At 29.7% G+C, this 23,669-nt stretch overlaps 3 protein-coding genes across 4 annotated transcripts; 1 reads left to right on the forward strand and 2 right to left on the reverse strand.

Moving 5' to 3' along the window:
- Nucleotides 1–909: 909 nt before the first annotated feature.
- LOC115236995 (nicotinamidase-like) lies at nt 910–4,195 on the forward strand. The gene is made up of 4 exons (XM_029809730.1): nt 910–1,296; nt 2,099–2,360; nt 2,761–2,907; nt 3,218–4,195. The coding sequence occupies exons 1-4, from the start codon at nt 1,076–1,078 to the stop codon at nt 3,575–3,577; spliced, it is 990 nt and encodes a 329-aa protein (XP_029665590.1). The 5' UTR covers nt 910–1,075; the 3' UTR covers nt 3,578–4,195.
- Nucleotides 4,196–4,214: 19 nt separating this feature from the next.
- Nucleotides 4,215–6,444, reverse strand: LOC115236996. Its single transcript, XM_029809731.1, is given in 6 exon segments — nt 4,215–4,399; nt 4,926–5,217; nt 5,420–5,524; nt 5,655–5,861; nt 6,104–6,206; nt 6,209–6,444. Coding segments are annotated over 6 exon segments (909 nt in total). The 5' UTR covers nt 6,251–6,444; the 3' UTR covers nt 4,215–4,239.
- Nucleotides 6,445–8,101: 1,657 nt separating this feature from the next.
- LOC115237027 (protocadherin Fat 4-like) lies at nt 8,102–18,031 on the reverse strand. 2 transcript variants are annotated; one of them, XM_029809784.1, is made up of 17 exons: nt 17,589–18,031; nt 14,429–14,715; nt 14,234–14,326; nt 14,051–14,158; nt 13,728–13,829; nt 13,013–13,138; nt 12,547–12,741; nt 12,373–12,460; nt 11,921–12,030; nt 11,689–11,802; nt 11,449–11,563; nt 11,301–11,370; nt 10,982–11,092; nt 10,719–10,892; nt 10,155–10,405; nt 9,607–9,878; nt 8,102–9,225 (listed from the first exon to the last, which is right to left on the reverse strand). In XM_029809784.1, the coding sequence occupies exons 1-17, from the start codon at nt 17,653–17,655 to the stop codon at nt 9,136–9,138; spliced, it is 2,373 nt and encodes a 790-aa protein (XP_029665644.1). In that variant the 5' UTR covers nt 17,656–18,031; the 3' UTR covers nt 8,102–9,135. The 2 variants fall into 2 exon arrangements, with proteins under 2 accessions (XP_029665644.1, XP_029665643.1); XM_029809783.1 differs by having other exon boundaries at nt 11,689–11,835.
- Nucleotides 18,032–23,669: the final 5,638 nt, after the last annotated feature.

Genomic DNA, 23,669 nt, shown 5'->3' on the forward strand with positions numbered 1-23,669 from the left:
CACAAGCTTTGATTCCTTATTCTCATTCGTTCCCTCTAATTTTTATCTTACTCTTGTCGTCTCGCTTTCGTTCTCGATGAGATACTGGAAAAATTTAAGATATACATTTTGAAAAAAAAAAATTAATTATTCTATCTGATATCATAGTGTGACATGTCAGCAAACAAAACACATAAAATAAGTCAATATGTATGTCGGGAAATGTTATTTTTACATAGCGAGAGAGCAGATTGCTATTTTGATAGAAAGAAACATTGTAATTTTGTGCTGAATTTTATATTATTACATAAAGAAGAATTATCACTATTACTGGAGTGAACAGGTTAAACTTAAGGTATGTATTAGTCATTTTAATAAAGAAAAGAATTTTATTAAATGTCAGAGACGAAAAGCGAGTTTTCTATTTTTGTATTTTATATTAAACCGGTGCGGATATTTTATGATCTAAATTTTTAAAGTATATTATAGAATAAACAATAATTAATAGAGATACGTACACGTACAAAAGTTATTATAAAATAATATTTCTCTTATTAGTAATATTTTTGTCCTCATCATGTCGATGATATAAGAGCCTGTTTTTTTACTTTTAGAATATAAAATTTTTATTTAAAATTTATATATATTTTACTTTCATTTCAAGGAATTTTATATATTTTTTAAAATAATTATGTGGAATATGTTTGAATATAAGATGGAAATTTTGAATATAATAGAAATTTTAAAAAATAGAAAATTTTAAATAAATAGAGATTTTTTCCGAGAAGCAGGCAGAGGAATATTTTTCCCAATAGTAACTGAGAGAGGGTAAAGAGATCTATTGTTTCAAAGAGAGAGAGAGAGAGAGAGAGAGAGAGAGAGAGAGAGAGAGAGAGAAAAGGTCTCCCTCACTCCCGGACAAATCTACGAGCATCGTTCGTCGGCGAAGTTGTGGCAGTATCGATCGATGCATTTACCTGGCCACCTGGCTACGAGCGGAAGAAACGAAAATTGGTTTTAGTGATCGAAGCGGCATACTCGTCGAGACATAAATAAACGAGGAACGCAAAGTGACATATAAAACAACGTGGCAAACATGGCTCAGACGGAGAATGACATTTGGGTGTCTCCGGCGGCGATTCTATCGAAATTCGATGTCGACGCTGATGGAACCTTGGACTATATGGAGTTCCGAGCGCTTTGTGTCCATTTGTTTGGAACGGACGAGGTCAAAGAGCACGAGTGGCGAGTACGGGAAATCTTCGAGCTATTCGACTTAAATGGAAACGGCACATTGAACGAGCAGGATTTACGAAGGTGATGCGTGCGCAATATCATCCCTCCTATAAAGAACGAATAAATTTGAAGGGTTGAGACATGAGGGAGATAGAAACACGAAAAAAAAACATTTAGGAAGGAAACAGATTTTTTGCTATTTTGTCACACACATATTTAATTTAAAGATATCCGAAAGATATCCGCACGATATCAAATCGATCAATATATCTCGAAAACGAAAAGATAAAGAATAATAAACTAAACTTGTAAAAATACAAAAGTTATTTTTTAGCGAGAAGTAATTTATATAAAAGTGTAAATTATTTATTACAGCGACATAAAAGTCCTATTTCGACTATCGTTGTCGTAGTATTTTAATTATGCCGTATAATCATGCTGATAAAATTTGAAATATGTCAATTAGTCCTTATCAAATTCCTTATGGCGTTGATATACATGCATATTCAGAGATAATTTTAATAAAGAAATATTTATTTTTTTTTTGCTTGCGTCAGTGATGTCATAAACATTATTTTATATTATATATGTAAATATGAATTTTTAAATATTATACATGAGAATATATATAGACGTCAAATTTTTATATTTAATTTTATGAGTCAACCCAGTCAGCCACGTCTGTTCTAACAGATATTGCCAAGTGCTTGCTACAAATTATTGTCAGCAAAAAGGCTACAAAACATATAGATGTGTATACTAATATAATATTTCTCAAATTTCACAGGCTGATATTTTACTTTGCGCGAATAATAATGAGTCAAATGTGCATTGTTTAGAGATAGTCCGCATTCTCTTTCATAATGAACAATTTTTGTTACAGATACTATGAATGGATACGCGCGACTGTATATCCCGTAAATGTTTTATTGGTCGTCGACGTTCAAAACGACTTCATTGATGGCACATTGGCTCTTCGAAAATCCGGCTATGGGCAAGACGGGGCAAAAGTGATAGAACCGATAAATCGGCTTTTAAAAAACGGTCGTTGGAACAAGATAATATATTCGCAGGATTGGCATCCTAAGGATCACATCAGCTTTTTTGACAATTTGGCAATGCGCGAGCTTCATCCCGAATCTAAGGTAATATCATTAGATAAAATAAATAATCAGACATGTCTCTCTTTTCTAATTGAGATAATAACTTGATTTCAAAATATAATTCTGAGAGTAAAATAAAAAAATACACACATACATATTTTATGTATGTATGCGTGTGTGTGTTTAGTTTAATTTAAAAAATAGTCTGTTTTTTTATATATTATTCGAGTTTTACACAAAAGATTTAATCACTTTTTCTATATTTCAATAAATCGAGCTTTATCGATCTCACTGTAGCTTTGTAAAGGCATTCAAAGAAAATTTTCAAATAACTCTTCTTAAATAATTTGTTCTATGTTTATGTTGTTTTAACTAATAAGTCTGACTTTTTTGCTATTTTGGAATTTAAATAATTTCTCACTTTGTGATGAATTTGGAACAGATTACTAAGAAAATGGCAAAACTTTTTGATACCGTTGATTTTTTACAACCTCATGTAACGCAGAAACTTTGGCCAAAGCATTGCGTTATGAATACCTGGGGCGCCGAATTACATAAAGATTTACTGATCGTACCTTCTTCCAAACAGGTAATAAATTAATTTCACAGAAAAGATCATTGTTCTCTGAGAGAACAAAAATATTACCAAACATTTATATGTTCTACATTTGATTAAAAAGTTTTTAATCTCTTGGAAAATTTAAATGCTGATTTGTATAATAATTATAGATATTTTCATCATTATAAGTTTCTAGCAGCTAATCATTTTTTAATATTTGCAAATTAGTTTTTAAAAAATATCTGTGTTCTCTTTTATATATAATTTATTAAATATTTTAATTATAGATGATCTCATCTATTATCTTATCTATTCTTGAATATTCTCTTCTTTATATTAGGTGTATAAAGGTCAGCACTGTGACAAAGAAACATATTCAGTATTTGGCGAAAAGGATGCTGATGGTACCTCAGAGCTTATAAAAATTTTTTTGGATTTTGGTTGCACGCACTTATATGTTTGCGGTTTAACTTATGATGTATGCGTGAAAGAGACGTGTCTGGATGGTTTGCGATATGGTTATCGGTTAGCCGTCGTTGACGATTGCTGTCGCGGCATAAAACCTGATGACATAACGATTGCTAAAAATCTGATTACTGAAAACGGTGGTTTACTGGCGTCTAGTGACCACGTTCTGTCCTTGGTAAACGAAGGCAAACAGAGCCTGATAATGGCGCATCATGCAGCCAGAAGCATGTGAATTGAAGAGATATTTTTGTAAAATTTTGTCAATTTTGCTTGAAAGGTAGTAAAGTTGTCAAATATTAGTCGAACATTGTAAAGACTAAACAAGTCTCTGATATAAAAAATAAGACAAATTATTTTATTAAGATTAATTTTTTTAGCTTTGTTATCAAATAATGATTTTGCGAGTTGTTACTTTTACGAAGATATTAAAGCAAATTTTTTAAAATTTCATATTTCAATATAATACAAAGCTGCATTGGAAATATAAAAATGAGAATTTAAATTTATTTCTCTTTTAAATAATTTTAATTAATTTTTTTGGAAGGATTTATCTGAATAATTAGCAGTTTGCTTAAAAAATTATAAAAATGAGAATATTTAAATGATACAGTTTATTTAAATTGCTATTTACATAAGATTAGCTAATTACTATTTATATAAATCTATATAGAGTTTAGTAAATTTATGTATATAAATATACATAAATTTATCTATATAGTTAGCATTAAAAGGAGCATTATTGTTCTTCTTTGCTTCTGATTAAAAATGTAATTAAACTTATAATATTTTTATAATTTTTTTGTGCTATATAAATTACTAAAAAAAATATATATATATATGTATATATTTACAATAAAATATGTGTTCTTTCTGTTCTATTTTTATCCATCGTCATTAATTATCTTTATCAATCAACAATCGTGCTGTTCTTTCGATCTTGTTTGCCGATTCATCGTCGATTGTCAATTCGCAGATATATCTTTGTCTCAAACCGCAATCCTCACCTCTGTAGGAATAAATCTTCGACGATGCATGGAAAGTTAACTTCAAGCATCTGTAATTCAAAACATTTATTATGCAAATATTGGTTTAGCATAACAAAGCTGATAGTGTAGAGTATCCTTGTGTTGAAAGATTAGCATCATTGTAAGTTATTACCTATTCACTATAGATAAATAGCCGGTTTTAAATAAAAATAGCGTCGTATAGCGTAGATGTTTTCGAGATTCCACAAAATATATATGGAATCTTAGCATTACAAATAATTTATTTTTTTTCTATTAACAACAGATCTATTTTTTATTAATGGAAATCTATTGTAAATTATTTGCAATAAAGTTTCCATATTTGCTCTTATATCTTCCAAGATAATTATATAAAAATAAAACAATTAATAAAAATCAAATATATCATATATCGTACAGTAAAATTCGATATTTATATCTTTCTTTCGAAACATTTTTACGAGCATTTTGCCGCAGCTCATGTATCTTAATTATTATATCGTATAAAAATCATTAATATCTATATTTTTATATTTTATATCTTCATATATTCTATTTGAAATAAATGATACGAACCTGCCATCACCAATGACAGACTGTTTAGTATCTTGATGAACTGGTCTAGCACTGCTGGCCCAGATCCATAAAAGTCCTGGATTTAAGCCTCCCGTCCAGAAATTTTTACCCTTTAATTTTGAATCCGACATCAAGCCGGCAATTACATCTTGACTTTCTTCGATCGTATCGAATTCGACTAAATGCCCACCCATACCACGACAAAGACTGGCTGATGATTTCCAATTGAAATCGCGATTGCTGAAATGGTAGCAATTTTGACCCATTCTTGTGTAATTGGCAGGACAAGGTTCTGAAAAAAGCAATAATAATAAACGATGTGGATATGTGTTATAAATGAGAAGTTATTTTTCTTTCTTTTTCTTAATATTTAATTAGTTGCTTCTAAATATTGAGAGTGAAGAAAGAAATATATTCTTTAATAATAATTATTTATTATGTTATTAATTTTTTATATCGATATTAACAACTCTCGATACCGTTAGTTGATTTACCTTTCATTTTATTGTTCCCAGCAATAACGTAATATAACAATTCTTCTGCTCTTCTTAATCGTTTTTCTAGATGATCCACTCTGTAGACCAATTTCTCGATTGCACCTATGAATTTTTATTCAAAATTCTTAAATCTATCTCGTTTAATTACTAGTATGATCACTTCAAAATTATATTGACACGATTAAAAAATTATTGGTGTTTTTTTTTTAATGAAATTTTTTACACATCATACCAAGTAAATACAGATCGGTTTCAGAAACGTCTCTTTTATTTGTCGTGGAAATTTTTGTCGACACTGTCACAGTTTTATCACCAATTTTCATCGCACGTGCGGTACGAGAATTGTTGGATTGAAGGATGATCCAATTTTCAAGGATTTCTGCCCAGGGACCATGATTCATCGTGACAAGCGATAATTCTAACTGGGATGAGGATGATGCTAACAAAATTATGATACATATCAACAAGTATAATTTGTAATCATCTTAAGAATTCATATCTTATTTTACTGTTATATAAAAAATTAATAATCTAATTTAATAAGAATATAGCACAATATGCAAATAACGAAATAATAATTAAAAATAACATTCAAAAAATATTACTTTAAATAAAAGAGTATATACATTTTTTATCAATTTTTTTATATATAAATTATACATAAATTATGATAATACGTACCACATACTATACTGATCGCTGTCAACATGATAAGCATAATTGTAGAACATAACTGCATGACCGTTTTGCTTGTCATCGTGATTCTGAGATCAAAGAAATACAGCGCAGATGAGATCTCTGAAGATACAGGAACTGAAAGGCCGGCATTTAAATTGCGAAATATAAAGCAAACGAAATAAAGGCGTTCTGTTTTTCGCTTGAAACGATGTTCGCGGTATCTCTGACTTTCTCCAGGAAAGTTAACGGCGGTATGTTGAAATAGCAAATACCCGGATGCAAACGAGTATTGAAAAATCTCGATATGTACTTATAAACGTACATAACTGGATAATATAACAATATAATCTAGGAATAAAGTAATTTTTTCTAATATATATATAAAAATGCATGCATTTAAATTTCGAGTATTTGTTTTAAAATTAAGAAAACTTGAATGTTACATCGTAATGTAAATAGAAAAATATTTTATAGAGAGAATAAGAAACATCATTAAACAAATTATTTTGTTTCATGTAAAAATAGAGCCGTAAGTTTTGTTAATTCTTTGTATTATATTTGATCATATAATTTTGATCGGATATCATTGTGACAGTCATTGATTTACAAAAGTTGTGTAATTTTCTCATAAATATTTTTGAGATAAATATTGATAGACGTACATATATATTATGCAATATTCTGAAAAATATTTATGGTATTATAAATATTTTTTCTGAGAGAAATTAATGCTAGTACGGTATGTATTATATTGTGTTCGTGATGGCATGACAACTGATGCATAATGAACGAAATTGAATGAAAGAGAAGCTAGTATCAAGAGACACGGTAGTGTCTCGCTCCATCACGTAATAAATACCGGAAATTGTCGACGATTTACTAATTCTTTTTTACAAGCATCATTCAGGAAAATGACATTAACGTAGTTTAGCCTTGACAGCTCAACACGTGTAAAAATACATTCGAATTTCTGTGCTTACGATTAGAATGTAATCATGGTTGGTGACATCTAACATCCATTATTTTAATTAAACTTATACATTATAAGAAATATCAAGATGTTATCAAAATAATAAAAAATTTAATAAAGAAAAAGATTTTTTTAAATTTACATAAAGATTTAAATACATATACAAACTTTTTAAAAAATTTAATTTTAATTTGCATGTTAATAAGAAAAATATTTTACTTCTTAATGAAAAATATATATTATTAAAAGATATATATTTATATGAATTTCACATTTTATATTTATACAATTTATACATAAGGACCGCGAAATTTTTGAAATGAAAAGTGCACAAATAAATTTTTCCACAGTTGCAATTGGATATTTTAAAAGGATAATCGCAGAATATCTACGTGGAAAATGTAAATACCTTCACTCACATGGCTTGTATGGAACAATTATCTTGATATCACGACAGTATTCTACACCCAATCGTTTGTCACAAACGACTGAGAAGAAAAGATTGGATGATGATGCCGGAGTCGTAGCCCAGACCTCTCTGGGTCACTTTCTCCCCACCTTAGAAGTCAAGTCACTTTCTTCGGCAAGCCTACTCAAAGAGGATTCGATGACCTACCGATCGTGACGGTAGTCTTGTTCGCCGAATGTCAATGAAATAAATGCATTTTGCATAATGAAGTATTACGAAATATATCAATTATACACACATTAATAGAACAATTTAATCATTTACGTTCTCGCTTAATAATAAGTATGGTAGTAAATATAAAACAATTTCTTTCATTACAATAAAAATGTAATTATTAAAATTATTGTAAATATCTATAGAATTGGTTTACTGACTTTTTTTTTGATATATTTAATAATTCTAAAATTTTAAAATATTTTTGATATAAATGTAACTTACTATTATTATTGTACAACTTCCATAATATTGTAGAAGTTAGTATTAATTTTTATGTTAAAAAAACTGCTTACTTAAAATGAAAAAATTTACAATCTAAAAAAATATTAAAAATGATATTCTTAAAAATAGATTTATTACGTTTTGTCACAATATGCATTTTTGGTAATATTATGTTTGGCGTTGTTTTTTATTATCTTTGATAAAAATCGCGTTTTCATAAATTTCAAGTCTTATGTGAATGTTCATTTATTTACTCCTTGTATAAATACTCGCTAAGATCGACCCACTGACCCAGTTTCTTCGATGTATTCGAATATCTGCGGTTTCAACAAAGTGCAAACATAATAACTTCATCGACCACTTAATAATAGCGGCATTTATATGATCAACTATCACATACTTTCTCGAATCACTAAGCGATTTACGCAAGTTGCAATTATTTTCTTAGACATTAACGAGTCATCTTTGTGGGATTTATACCATGCCATTTTAAATATTTCTTCAAATAATCCCGACAAAATAAGATTTCGCGGTTTAGAAATTTGTGATAGTAATATAACCATAAACACACAATATTTTATATATAAAAATTACAAATGTAGCTCATTTTTATTAACACAAAGCAATAAAATTATTTAACACTCTCAATAGTGTTCTTTTTTATATTAACAATATAATTACAAAAGAAGAAAATTTTATTATCTTTTTCTAAATATTAATAATGTTTACAGAATGTCTCGATCAGATCCACCGTCATTTTTTGGCTTACTTTCTTCTCCTTCCCATTTTAATGTATAACATTAAATTTTTTTGTGTTCTCTACACAATTTCTCCGTTTGACTTGCAGCAATTCTTAATTATTATTTTTTTTCGCAATCAAAGATCGATGTCGCGTCGAACAGATAACGGATGTAATCCGTTCAGGATGATGCGAGTTAACTGTATGCCGCGCAGGATATAACGTAGGATAACACAGATGTTCCGTGGACCGAATATACGTGTAAGGTCACATCGGATTGCGATGCATCGAAGTCCATTCACAGAGAATTTCCATTGAAAAATTCACATTAACGAAATTTTATTTAACTAGATTGGTCAAACAGCGCTTACGACAGTCTTCCGTCGTCGATATCGTCCCATTTACATAATAATTGATCATTAAAAATACACAGTGAGGTTGAGCCTCTCGTTGCCAGCTTGATCGTCTCCGGTTCGCGTTTCCGCTGCGACCTCGACGCTGTCCACGGTCTGGAAAACGATGAATATTTCTATCTCTATTGTTCTTTATTTATTTGCTCTTTCTAGGGTAACATAATATATTTCTCCGAGTGAACTCGGATTAAATTATTTCTTCTGTATATATTATTTGTAAGCATATCGCTTAAGAAGTAGTAAGTACGAGAGAGAGGGAGAGAAAAATATTGCTCTCTATTTAAATTATATTTAAATGTAAAAAAAATATATTTCTTCCTTTTAACAGTTTAAAAAAAAGTTATAAAAAAAATGAAATATCTCTTTAGGCATACAAAAATTAATTCAACATTATAAATTTTTTTAAATTCGCTATTCAATATAAAATTTATCTTTCTATAAATAAAGGATCTACCAATTTATTTGCGAGATAATTACCCTATCGTCATCGTCCCAGGACAATTTTTTAATTCTCGGCAAGCCTGAACTGGCAGGCCACGCTGGCACCAAGGAGTCTGGAGGATCTCCTGAATAATTAGAGGAAGCATGGGATCCAGCATCTAAATTGGTCCTAGCACTCAAATCGTTCATATTCTGCACTAAACCGCCAATATTTGGAATATTCGAAGTAGCTGATAAAGTTGGCGGATTCGGGGCGGGTGCTACTTTATGTCTAGCATATAATGGTAATTGTCTCGCTGATGCTATACCTATAACATAAGATGAGAAAGAAACTGATAATGAATGTCATAAATATTCGATGATAAAGATGTGATTTTACGAAGAATTACAGAACTCTTAAAAGAAATTAAATAACGTTGACAAATTTTTTGAAAAAAAGTTTACTTACTTACAAGCAATTAAATTTGATTTTTATTATTTTAATAGATGCATAAAAATTGCATGTAAAAAACATGTAAAGCTGAGAAATAAAAATAAAGAGATAAAAAGAAATAAAATAAAATTATGTCAAACACAGGACATACTTTTAATTGTAGCGCCGTATGAGTTTTCATTCGTTTCTCCGAAGACGGGATTATCGATATCGTTACGGCTGTCGTTATCATTTTCGTTGCTGTCGTTATCGCGAGATCGATTTCGTGGGCTCTCCAAAGTATCCTGAAGAACATTGGCACCTAACACCTGCGGCATCGGGCTCAGAGCCGAGGGAACTGGTGATTTCTCGCGATATCCCGTACCTACAGAGCTGACTGAACCACCGCTTTTAGGTCTTTTACTTAAAAAAAAAAAAGTTCTTATTATATGTATATAATTAAATAAAAATTTTTATATGTATATGAATACGACTCAAAGATGCATCGAGAAAACCAATATATCATTTTATCTGTAATAGAGCTTTCTCCTCAATGACATGTGTAAACTTAATATATTATCTAATAATTCGACGGTGAAGATATAGACTTATTAAGTTCGATAAATTAAATTTATGATGCTATTTTTGTACAAAAAATACATCATTATTCAATGTAATAATTAATTAACATATAATTATGAATTGGTTTGAATTTATGTTCGACGGATTTACTTACTGCTTATAAATATAAAGGATGAGAATGAGTATGACGACTCCAAGAAGACCTAAAACTGCACCGAAGATTGCAACTAATAGCACACTATTACCGAGCCAAGCAGGTGCAGCTCTCGCAGCGATCGGCAATGAGCCGCTATTTGGTACGTGTACGATCACCGGGATCATACTGTATCTAAAGAAATCGCAGATGGAAACAGATTAATATCTGAAATGATCATTAACGTGGAATTAAATAATTACAGGGAAATAATGTATAAATACTTGGACGGTTTTCCGGTGTCGGAAGCCACTGCCATAAATCGAGCCACAGATCCGTTAAATGAACTTGACGATCGTAGCACCAATTCTCCGTTGTCTCTAATCTCGAAAGACCTGAGAAAAAAAAATGATTTATATATAATTATATTAAAATTAATTATAATTAAATTTCATAAAAAATAGATGAATAAATATGTATTTTATTGAAGTTAGAGTATTTATTTTTTAGAATTTATATAATATATCAAACATCTTATATTTAAAATATAAAATTTTCATGTAATGTATATTGCTTTTATTTAATATATATTGTAATTTATACCTAGCATCTTGTCCTCTGAGAGATAAGCTGATTTTGTCGCCTCTATCACCGTCAGCTGCTTCTAATTTTCCTGAAAAGTTACGCACTTTTCAAATATTGTGTAACAGAAATTAAGATCGTCATTTAATGCGATAAAGAGAAAATTTACCAACGATAGAGCCTTCTCTTGCGGAAGGAGCGTGAAATTCGTAGCGGGTATATCGAAATCGAGGTTCCCACTCATTCACGTCTTCGACGGTAATGTTTGCCCGTGACGTATCATTCTGAAAAAACATATTTATATATATATTATATATTACATGTATATAATGTGTATATATTATATAAAGATAATTAATTATATAAAAAAGATAATTTAAAATACTAAAAAAATACTAAAAGGACATACATGATATCCGTCTGTGACGTGAACCAGGAAATTATGCTGAACCCGTCGTTCGTAATCCAAATTACCTTTGAGGATCAACTCCCCAGAATTAGTAATTGAAAATCTCTCCAGATCCTCGGCCGCACCAATCAACGAAAATTTTAAATCCTAGGATTTAAAGCTAAGATACTACGCTGCTATATCACGGTTTACTTGCATTCTTATCGTTAAAGCAAATTTTTATACTACTTACAGGATCGGCTTTGTTGACCCCGGCCGTTAGAAGGACGCTCCCAGGCGGCGTGTCCTCAGGTACGCTCGTTTGATAATCCTTTAGCACGAATTTCACGGGTAATCGACCACCTAGTATGCGTAAGATAAGAATCATTTTGATCTGACATAAGATATGTTATCAAACCGACAATAATTTGATTCGATTAAGCATTATTTTGACCATTTACTTTGCATATAAAAAGACGTATGTTTAATTTAAATTTTGGATGAAGAATATATAAATTATAGAATTTTTAATTCATAATTATTTAGAAATATATATGAATTGATTGCAAATCAATTTATTTTAATGATTAAATAATGATAATTAATAATTAATTATGCAATAAATTACTATATACAAATAAAATATATGTAAGCCACAATAAAAAACAATTTCAAGAAAAATAATTAAAATATATTTAAATATACCTGCTGTTGGTTCAATCCCATAGCCATCTTCTCGCGATACGATAACTGTGGCAAGAGCATATCTATCCGGATTATTCACTTGAGTAGCCTATTTAACAAATAATTTTTTATTGTTATTATTTTTTTATATATGCCAAGAATTTGATTAAATTATTTCAATATCAATATTTCTACCTTAATGACGATAGTCGCTGACGTCATTAGCTCGTGATCCTGTAATGATCGTATCATGACGATTTCAGCAGTCTCAGGATTTAAATCCAGAAATGGTAAAATTCCACCTTGAATGGTATATCGTACTGGCGCATTTATTCCAACATCTTGATCTACGGCTTTTATCGCGGCAGGAGTCACTTTTAATGTTTTTCTCTAAAAATTAATAAATTAAATTAATTTGCATTAAATTATTATTTCTTTTTCCTTCAGATCTCTTTCTCTTCTTCATTATATCTTTATCTCTTTTTTTTTTATCTTTTAAATATTTAACATAAAATAATGTATATAATATGTGTGTATCTATTAATAATAAAGATAGTAATTAAAATAACCAAATACGCTTCTTTAATCCGTATTTTCTATAAAATAAAATCAAATCTGACTGAAATAAATTTTTCAACACAAGAAAATAAGTCAATCTTACCCCCTTAACGTGACGGGGTACAGCGACCTTGTATTGATCATTCAAGAAAGCTGGATTTTGATCGTCGGCGTCGATAACGTTGACGTATAACGTCGTCGTCGACGAACGTGGTGGACTACCTTGGTCCTATAAAAACAAAGCTCATTGCTGATGTTAAATTGTAATTTAAAATTAGTATTATTTTATACAAATATGTACAATTGGATTAAAAGAGAAAACATTCTTTTGACTTTTATTGTCGAAGTACAGCTACAAGCGTGAGAAATACAAAAAGCATTGTTCTCTCTCTCGATCAGGACTCTTTCTAATCTTTACTCTTGATCGATGTTGCGTATCGATACGCATGGAGAGATTATCAATTTGTTTAAATCGATTTATTTAAATCTATCATGATCCACTTACAATATTTTAAATTTTATTTAAATTTATTTATTTTTTATTTATAGTTACTGTTTTACATATTTTGCAAATCATGTTGTATAAAAAGGATAATTTTTACTCGATTTTGTCAAATCAATTATACCGAATTCAAATCATTTTTCTATTTGAAAAAAGAAATTTTTATGCATTAGATATATATTTGCTTTTATGAAATATAATCTGTGAAATTTGTAAAATAATAACAAAGTTTGAAAGTCGCGTATTATATGTCTATAAATTTTAGTTTACTTAATCTTTAAATAATCTTGAAATAATATAGATAAAAAAAACTTACTTGAGCGCGGATACCAACGGAAAAGTTGGTGAGAATCTCGTAATCTAGCGATTTCCTTAGTACGAGAGTGCCTTCCAAAGCGTTTACGAAAACAAAATAATCCTGTATATAAAAATATAAATTATTTATTTAACTTTCTCTCTCAAACTGTATCTTTTATAAATAAAATTATTATTATTATTGACGAAATAAATTAATAGCTTGATAAATAATAAAAAAGATTGCGAAGTAAATATTATAGCTGTATAATAAATGCAAAAATATGATAAAAAACTAATTAAGGAGACAAATAATTTAGTCGTATAAATGTTTATAAAATTTACCGAATAAGTTCCTGGTAAAACTGCGTATTGCACAGTAGAATATGGTCCTGGTTGATCAGCATCGACAGCTCGGACTCCTTGTAAGACTCTCGTACCGAGAACAGTAACCTAAGATATTCAGTCGCGTTATAAAAGGCAAAAAATAACGCAATCTTAAAATATTAAAATAAAAAGTCTTCTCACCTCAGAAATATTCAACACATAAGGTGCATTTATAAATTGCGGTGAATTGTCATTCGCGTCGGTTACTCGAATGTTCACTGGTATGATAAATCCCTTTAAATATAAAAAAGAAAAACGATTGTTTAAATAAATGATGCTAAAAATAAAAAATAGGACTGTATCTGTCATTCAATAAAGGTGGAGGAATTGTCTTACTGGATCTAAGGTGTGCTTCTTCTCGCAAATAATGTTGATGTAGACACTCGCTGGTCCCTCGACGCCCTCCTTATCGAGCGGTCTGATAAGAGTCAAGTTTTTTGAGTACGACGAGAACGCGACGGGGCTGTCATGCTCCTGCAAGCTCAGTTCGATGTCACCTTGCAGGCTGGGGTCACCCACTACCCCGAGGATCCCCACGATGCCACCGACGGGCAGATCCTCGCTGACAAAGAGATGCGCCGCAGTGGCTCCGTTCTCCAGGAAGCATCGCTTGTCTTGAATTACTGCAAAAAAAAAAAAAATTGAGGAATTGTCGGCATACATTATGAAATAATGTGTGTAGTTTGTACAATGTAAACCAGAAATTAATTATTACTATAAGTGAAAGAAGTGGGTTTCTAGAATGAAGAGAAAGAGAATGGAATTATCCTATCATCAATAAATATATTGCAAATTTAAATATAAATTATAGATTTTTATATTTATTATAAAAAAAATAAAAATTTTGTTTCTTAGAACATTTGAAACTTTTGGAAATTACATTATATACTATACATAGATATCTTTTGAATAATATAATATTTAAAGAAAGACATTTATTAAAATCACACAAAATTAAAACGGATAGATATTAATAAAAAGATATTTGAATTTTATAAAAAAAGTATATTATTTGAATTTTTGAGTATATTGTTCTGAGTAAAAAATCGTATTACTAAAAGCTTGCTCGAAAAAATAATCGCTTGCAATATAATATTGGATAAGTGGCTTTGGGATTACTGCAGTTTCCTGTCAAAATCGGATAACTGGTTTTCAATGGGTTGTGCAAATTCAATGGGCTACACAAGACGTGAAAGGACCGTGGGACAATGATCTTATGAGAAACTCCATCTGGACCTTCGTTCTAAGGATATATGAGATCAATGCACGAATACAATCGCGCTGACCACTGATAAATATATAAAACATATTCAATAAAAAAGTTGTATAATTTACTTCAATATATAATTATGTTAGTAATCTAATAAATGCTGAGAAAAAAGATTTGGGAGAATAATCTCAAGAATATCCATTTTGATATTAGCCTCTTTAGAAAAAAATGCATAATTTTTTAAAGAAACTAAATTAAAAAATTTAACAAAAATATATGTATAATATATACATATGGAGAGAGACACATATTCTCTTTTCTCTAGATATTTATTTCGTTGATTTTAAGTAATTATCGAGTATTTATTTATCGTGTTTTATCATTTCTAAAACTACTTCCGTAAAATAAGCATCGTGTAATGTCTATTTTATTAAAATTTCAACGGCAAAAAAGCAATCATTTTTGTCTTTTTAAGTGCAAATGACATGCAAGAAAATAGCTTTATTGCTACTTGTAATCGTAGATGACAAATATATAACTATAATAATACTTATGATATTAGTGTGCGCACACATTTTCTCGTAACACTCATTGTCCAGTTATTAATTGCGGATGTCTTAATGGCTTCAAACGATCCTGCACAAATTCATGCATTCTAGAAGCGTTGCATCGTAATGCAGTTAAGTTTACCGTAAACATAACGTAACTTTGTAATCTAGAGCGTAGTAGAAAAGCGAGAGCACTTTTCAAAATTATCAAAGATGTAAATATTATTTTGAACTAAAATCATTTAGAAATAAAATTATGTATACAGAGAGATATTCCTGAAATATAAATATATAATATATATACTTGTTTCTTTTTTTTTTTTTGCAAAAATGTCAAAGCTTTTGTAAATTATTATTTTTAGAAAATACAAGATTTAATTTTTTATATTCAAGAGAGTTAGTAAAATAAAAAATATAAGAATTGCCATACAGTTGGGACATAATGGAATAAGTATCATTATATGTTTATACTAGTATTATTCTTATATTTAATAACCGGATAAAGTGTGTTGGATAAAATGCATAAGAGGCAGCGGGGTCATTTGTGTCTAATAACAGCTTTAGCTGTTCTAATGCCAACATGTGTCTAACAACAGCTTTAGTTATTCTAATGCCAACATAAATTACGACAGCCGCTTTTGCACCTCATTTGGCTATCATAGTCGTCGTCGTCAGAGACCTCCAATTTCAGTTTCTGCATAATTTATCAATTATTATAATCATACGTAATCTTTCAAAGAGTAAAACAACAGCAACGATTTAATATTTTGCGGTACAGAGCTTTTCCAGGTTTTCTTTATTATCTCAATAACGAGCGTATAATGAACAAAAATAATAAGATAAAATCAAAGAGAACAGAATTGGCAAGCGATTCCATGAATTTATATTATGAGCGTAATTGGATATTTTCATATCATTATTGCAATGAAATTGTGTCGCAATCGGGAAGAAGGTAATCTTTTTTGTTGGAAGAGAAGGTATTGTACATTTCCAACATTTGATTGTGAAATTCATTCGACAAAAGTCTGATTAGACACCATGTCATTCAATGATCATTCGTTCTTCCCGATTGATCGACGGAAATTCGGACGCTGAAAGGACGCATAGACGAATACGCGTGGGCTGTTTAACGCGTGTGCGAGAGGGTAGATATACGCGCTTCCTTGGAGCGGAATTCCGGTCGCGAACTCATGGCGTATCGTCGGCGCAGCGTTACGGCGCTGCCTTTCGCAAACTTCTTTCCTGGCATAAACGAGGACCAAAAGTCGAGCGTCGTTCGATCGTGCACAAAAACATCCGCGAATGTGCGATTAATGCAAATATAAACTACACTTTGCGTCCGGTTCATGCACAAAAACGTAATTTGTTCATTAATAATTCAGGTGAAAATAGATCTGGAAGGTTTAGTGGAAGAGAGAACAAAATAAGTACACACATATTTCAATTCTATTTAATTCTAAATTCTATTCTATTTATTTGGAATATATATATAACTTTTTATTATATATAAATGTTAGAAATTATATAAAATTTTTATAAAGACAGAGCAATTAGATTTTATATAGATCAAATATAAACTCTTTTTCTTTTAATAATTTTGAAATATATGAAATATATTTTTTTGATTTATAAAGCACTATATATTTTGCTTTATTAATTTCTAATAATAATTAATAAATATGAGATGAAGAGAGAGACAGAAATATATAGAGAAAAAAATTGATGCAAGAAGACCTACATTGTCCGACATGCGGTCGCAGCATGCAGCAGAGGAGCAGCAAGAGCTTCAATACGTTTCGTCCCATGGCAATTCAAGATCATCGTCCATCGATTCCGTCGATCGGTACATCTGTAAAAAAAAAGCATGGAGATCGATGACGGGGAACGAGAAGGATAGTGAGAAATTCAAGTTTGCGTAACTGAGTTCTCTTTAATCTTCTCGTGCACCGTGGGAATGAAGTTACTCAAAAGATATTGAATCGTATCTGCGGAAATAACATTTTCTACGTTTCTGCATCCTATATCTGCTTTCTCAGGATTATTATAGAATTATTATTGATTTTCCTCGCGCGTCCAGAAATTTTTTATTTCTCGCGAAAAGGGATTTTGCGTGAGATATGAATATATATTTGCAAGAATTATAAAAAGTGGAAAGTTTTTAATTATAATTTGCTTATCGCTACGTTTTTTTAAATATTATTATTCAAGATTAATGTCAAATATTTTAACTGTAATTAATAATAAAATTTAATATATTATTTACATTGCGTAATTAAATCATTTTACACAAATTTATCTAACATGCTATTAAGATTTATTTTTCTATATGCAACATTAATGTTGCAACGACACATAAGGTATATGTGATATAATAACACGAAAGTGCAAAGATTTTATGTAACGCAATTTGTACATAAAATAATTACTTTGTCATTTTTTTATTACATAATTTTCCAGTACCTAGTTTCTTTCTTTCCTTATGTATACATACTTAATTTAGACTTTTCCGCCTTTTCATTTTTAATGAATGAGATTTAATTCTCTTTCATAATTAAGCGAAACAAAGCAAAAATAAAAAATAATAAAATTTATATTATATCATTAAATTATGATTTTTTATTAATTTTTGATCGACAAAATAATTAATAAATTGTCAAAATTCTGTATATTAAAGATTATTTAGAAAATAATAAGTTTGGCAAGAGAGAAAGCAATACAAGATGAAAAAAATTATTACGAAGTTGTGAAAACTTGATTGAAAAGGAGATTCGTGAAACTGAAAGTACATGTCAAAATCTTAGAATCTTTTTTACTCACTTTTTTATAAATATTTTATGAACTTATTAATATTTTTTGAAGAAGAATGATAGAGTGAAAATAATAATAGCGTCTTTTAAAGATAACAATTTCATAAGCATTGCTCATTTTATATTGATATATATTTTTGCGTTCAACAAGATGACGCAAGGACTTGTCGTTAAACGTAACAATTTACTAGTAACGTGCAAGTAACATCAAGTTTGTCATCAGATTAGCAGACGAGTGTAAAAACATAAACGATGAACAAACGACCACCTGGTACGACGACGAAACGTGTCTGTAGCACGAGCATAACGCGTGGTTAGAAAGCATGCAGAGAAACTCCTTTATTACGTGGAACCACGGCTATGTAGGACTGCGCGTCATCAGGGCTAGAATGACTCGTGCAATTTATCGCCGGAGACAATTCTTGACACCTCGCACTGTCGCCTTTCATGCTAATGTGTCTTTTTAGCGATATCGCATCGAAAGTTTGGCGATGGTTTCTGGCGTTTAAAATATTAAAATTACACGAAATTACACGTAACGTTTCTTTTTACAATTGAATGGCAAAAACGGAAGTAGACTTCTTCAAGCTTGTTAATACGAGAAAGTGCGACCAATTAACTTAATCTTTACATTTTGCCATTCATGGTATTAAATGGCAAAAATAGATAAGTATAATATTTTAACAGAAGAATTTTGTTATTTAAATACAAATATTAATTATATTGTTATTATTAATTATTGTTATTATTTATTTTTATATCTTGAAGTAAAAAATGAATTAAATACTGTTATATTAAAATAAAATGCCGTTATATTAAAATAGCCCGGGAACATGCGTGTTATTGTGCATTCAGCATTGATTTTATATAAATAAAAAAAAAATTATATAAAATTTTTATAAAGACAGAGCAATTAGATTTTATATAGATCAAATATAAACTCTTTTTCTTTTAATAATTTTGAAATATATGAAATATATTTTTTTGATTTATAAAGCACTATATATTTTGCTTTATTAATTTCTAATAATAATTAATAAATATGAGATGAAGAGAGAGACAGAAATATATAGAGAAAAAAATTGATGCAAGAAGACCTACATTGTCCGACATGCGGTCGCAGCATGCAGCAGAGGAGCAGCAAGAGCTTCAATACGTTTCGTCCCATGGCAATTCAAGATCATCGTCCATCGATTCCGTCGATCGGTACATCTGTAAAAAAAAAGCATGGAGATCGATGACGGGGAACGAGAAGGATAGTGAGAAATTCAAGTTTGCGTAACTGAGTTCTCTTTAATCTTCTCGTGCACCGTGGGAATGAAGTTACTCAAAAGATATTGAATCGTATCTGCGGAAATAACATTTTCTACGTTTCTGCATCCTATATCTGCTTTCTCAGGATTATTATAGAATTATTATTGATTTTCCTCGCGCGTCCAGAAATTTTTTATTTCTCGCGAAAAGGGATTTTGCGTGAGATATGAATATATATTTGCAAGAATTATAAAAAGTGGAAAGTTTTTAATTATAATTTGCTTATCGCTACGTTTTTTTAAATATTATTATTCAAGATTAATGTCAAATATTTTAACTGTAATTAATAATAAAATTTAATATATTATTTACATTGCGTAATTAAATCATTTTACACAAATTTATCTAACATGCTATTAAGATTTATTTTTCTATATGCAACATTAATGTTGCAACGACACATAAGGTATATGTGATATAATAACACGAAAGTGCAAAGATTTTATGTAACGCAATTTGTACATAAAATAATTACTTTGTCATTTTTTTATTACATAATTTTCCAGTACCTAGTTTCTTTCTTTCCTTATGTATACATACTTAATTTAGACTTTTCCGCCTTTTCATTTTTAATGAATGAGATTTAATTCTCTTTCATAATTAAGCGAAACAAAGCAAAAATAAAAAATAATAAAATTTATATTATATCATTAAATTATGATTTTTTATTAATTTTTGATCGACAAAATAATTAATAAATTGTCAAAATTCTGTATATTAAAGATTATTTAGAAAATAATAAGTTTGGCAAGAGAGAAAGCAATACAAGATGAAAAAAATTATTACGAAGTTGTGAAAACTTGATTGAAAAGGAGATTCGTGAAACTGAAAGTACATGTCAAAATCTTAGAATCTTTTTTACTCACTTTTTTATAAATATTTTATGAACTTATTAATATTTTTTGAAGAAGAATGATAGAGTGAAAATAATAATAGCGTCTTTTAAAGATAACAATTTCATAAGCATTGCTCATTTTATATTGATATATATTTTTGCGTTCAACAAGATGACGCAAGGACTTGTCGTTAAACGTAACAATTTACTAGTAACGTGCAAGTAACATCAAGTTTGTCATCAGATTAGCAGACGAGTGTAAAAACATAAACGATGAACAAACGACCACCTGGTACGACGACGAAACGTGTCTGTAGCACGAGCATAACGCGTGGTTAGAAAGCATGCAGAGAAACTCCTTTATTACGTGGAACCACGGCTATGTAGGACTGCGCGTCATCAGGGCTAGAATGACTCGTGCAATTTATCGCCGGAGACAATTCTTGACACCTCGCACTGTCGCCTTTCATGCTAATGTGTCTTTTTAGCGATATCGCATCGAAAGTTTGGCGATGGTTTCTGGCGTTTAAAATATTAAAATTACACGAAATTACACGTAACGTTTCTTTTTACAATTGAATGGCAAAAACGGAAGTAGACTTCTTCAAGCTTGTTAATACGAGAAAGTGCGACCAATTAACTTAATCTTTACATTTTGCCATTCATGGTATTAAATGGCAAAAATAGATAAGTATAATATTTTAACAGAAGAATTTTGTTATTTAAATACAAATATTAATTATATTGTTATTATTAATTATTGTTATTATTTATTTTTATATCTTGAAGTAAAAAATGAATTAAATACTGTTATATTAAAATAAAATGCCGTTATATTAAAATAGCCCGGGAACATGCGTGTTATTGTGCATTCAGCATTGATTTTATATAAATAAAAAAAAAATATTGTGCATTTTTATATATTCATTATTTTTAAATAATATTAATAAGATATATTAAAGAATATTTTTAATTAAGTTTGAAATACTTCTCATAATTCAGTATTGAATGCGTGTTTAATTAATACTCATTGTTATTATTTTTTTTTAAATTTTGATTTCTATTATAATCTCTTGACATTTATAATAATTACTAATAGAAAAGTTTTGAAATCTCAATTCCGCTCTTTCTCCACTAAAATGTACTTTTATAAGCCTAGGATATCCTGTATGATTGTTCGTTAATCCTTTCACACGTTTTTAGCATCACTTGACATAAGTAGTTGAAAGGCTATAAAGAATATAGAACGAAAAACCCCAATGTAGAAAAATCTTTGCAAAATTGCTTAGGCAAATAAATTGAATTTATATTTATAAAAAAGGTATTAACCGGATACTTCGGCTATATATGGGCCGCGGTACTGCTTAAATTCACGGACCGTAAATTGAAACGCAACGCGTGATGGGCAACCGGCGTAAAGGCCTCCGGTCTCGGCTCCGGCAGATAACTGTATAAAAACATTGGTCAGTTATTGACAGTTTTAATGATTTAAGCTTTCGTACTGATCTCTTATTTTGATCAAAGTTAGCGATTAGTTATTTTATCATTGCTTGAAGAATAATCGTCATTTTCCTCAGCAATATTTAAGATATTTAATTATTTTATTATTGTGTTATACTTTTAATCGTGCTTAAACCTGTTATATCATGTTTTTTTAAATTAAACTTTGCAATATAAATAAAAGCAGAAGTTATATATAAGAATGTTTATAGAATAAAATGTGTATTTATTACTTTTTTACTTTATTATTAATTTAAATTTTGACAATTTTTATTGTTCTTATATTTTTATATATTCTTTAATTAAAATAATTAATTTGGTTATTATATCTTTTCTCTTTAAGTGTATTTTCAAATAATAATAAAATATTTTGATAGCGATATTGAACAAAAGAAAAAAAAGTAAAAAATTTATAATTAATAAATACTATCATAAATTTTGCGTTTAATTGATATTAACTGTTATATATAGTGCTTTCGAATTACAGTATTTTAAAATTAAATTAAATATTGTGATAAATAATTGACAAATGGTACTCACCACAAAATGCACTTGGAAAAAACACGTCGCCCATATATCTATGGCTTTGTCGCGTTTGCAAAGAAACAAAAGATCTCTCTCAATACCACTAGTTCTTCATTAGTAACGTAAATCCCATGGAGTGTTAATTTTTTCACGATCCACCATGCACTTGATTATAGATAGTCACCGCCCCTTACAACGAAAAGCACAAAGGGCTCACGAATTACACCCTCAATAGTCCTTATCGATCGCCGCGACCAGACACTCTTCTAACTTTCTCACGTTTCTTTACATACATAACAAACATAAGAATACATTTTTCAAATTTTATATCACGATAATATCTCTCGATTAATCTTTCTTCAACTAAATTTTTTTAATAAAAAAAAAAACGGCAGTTTTATCCTCTTTTTAAAGAAATCCACAAAATTTTACTTAAGCTCTTTGTTCGCGATTTATTTTTTGGTCTTCACATTTTTTCGATGTGTTAAATCGGGAGATCTTTTTAAAATATTACTTACTTTTTTACGTGATTGTAATTTTTTTTTATTTTCTAGAGATTTCCGAAATTTTCTTCTATTTATTTATCTTAGCCGTTTTGTTTTCCTGCACTAGTTTTAGTATACGTTGCACTTCATACACTCCGTGCGCTACCGTGATCGACCTGGATCTATCTCGTATCAAACTCGGCTACGACTACGACGCGCTGTAGGGCTGTGGAACTTTTTACTATAAAACGGAGCCGTCGAGCAAAGCGGCCGAAGCGGTACTCGGGAAGTCGGCTGGCTCCCTATTGTGTCAGGAAGGGGGGACCGTGGCGGCCAACAGAAACGTCCACCTG

This window comes from Formica exsecta, unplaced genomic scaffold (genome assembly GCF_003651465.1).
Source record: "Formica exsecta isolate Colony F162 unplaced genomic scaffold, ASM365146v1 scaffold265, whole genome shotgun sequence".
Lineage (NCBI taxonomy): Eukaryota > Metazoa > Arthropoda > Insecta > Hymenoptera > Formicidae > Formica > Formica exsecta.

Coding starts and splice junctions, on each gene's coding strand:
- LOC115236995 (XM_029809730.1), top strand. CDS start 1,076: ATGGCTCAGACGGAGAATGACATTTGGGTGTCTCCGGCGGCGATTCTA. Junction 1,297..2,098: donor AACGAGCAGGATTTACGAAG/GTGATGCGTGCG, acceptor TTTTTGTTACAG/ATACTATGAATGGATACGCG. Junction 2,908..3,217: donor TCGTACCTTCTTCCAAACAG/GTAATAAATTAA, acceptor TCTTTATATTAG/GTGTATAAAGGTCAGCACTG.
- LOC115237027 (XM_029809783.1), bottom strand. CDS start 17,655: ATGGGACGAAACGTATTGAAGCTCTTGCTGCTCCTCTGCTGCATGCTG. Junction 10,893..10,981: donor GACACCGGAAAACCGTCCAA/GTATTTATACAT, acceptor CGATTTCTTTAG/ATACAGTATGATCCCGGTGA. Junction 9,879..10,154: donor ATACGGCGCTACAATTAAAA/GTATGTCCTGTG, acceptor CTTATGTTATAG/GTATAGCATCAGCGAGACAA.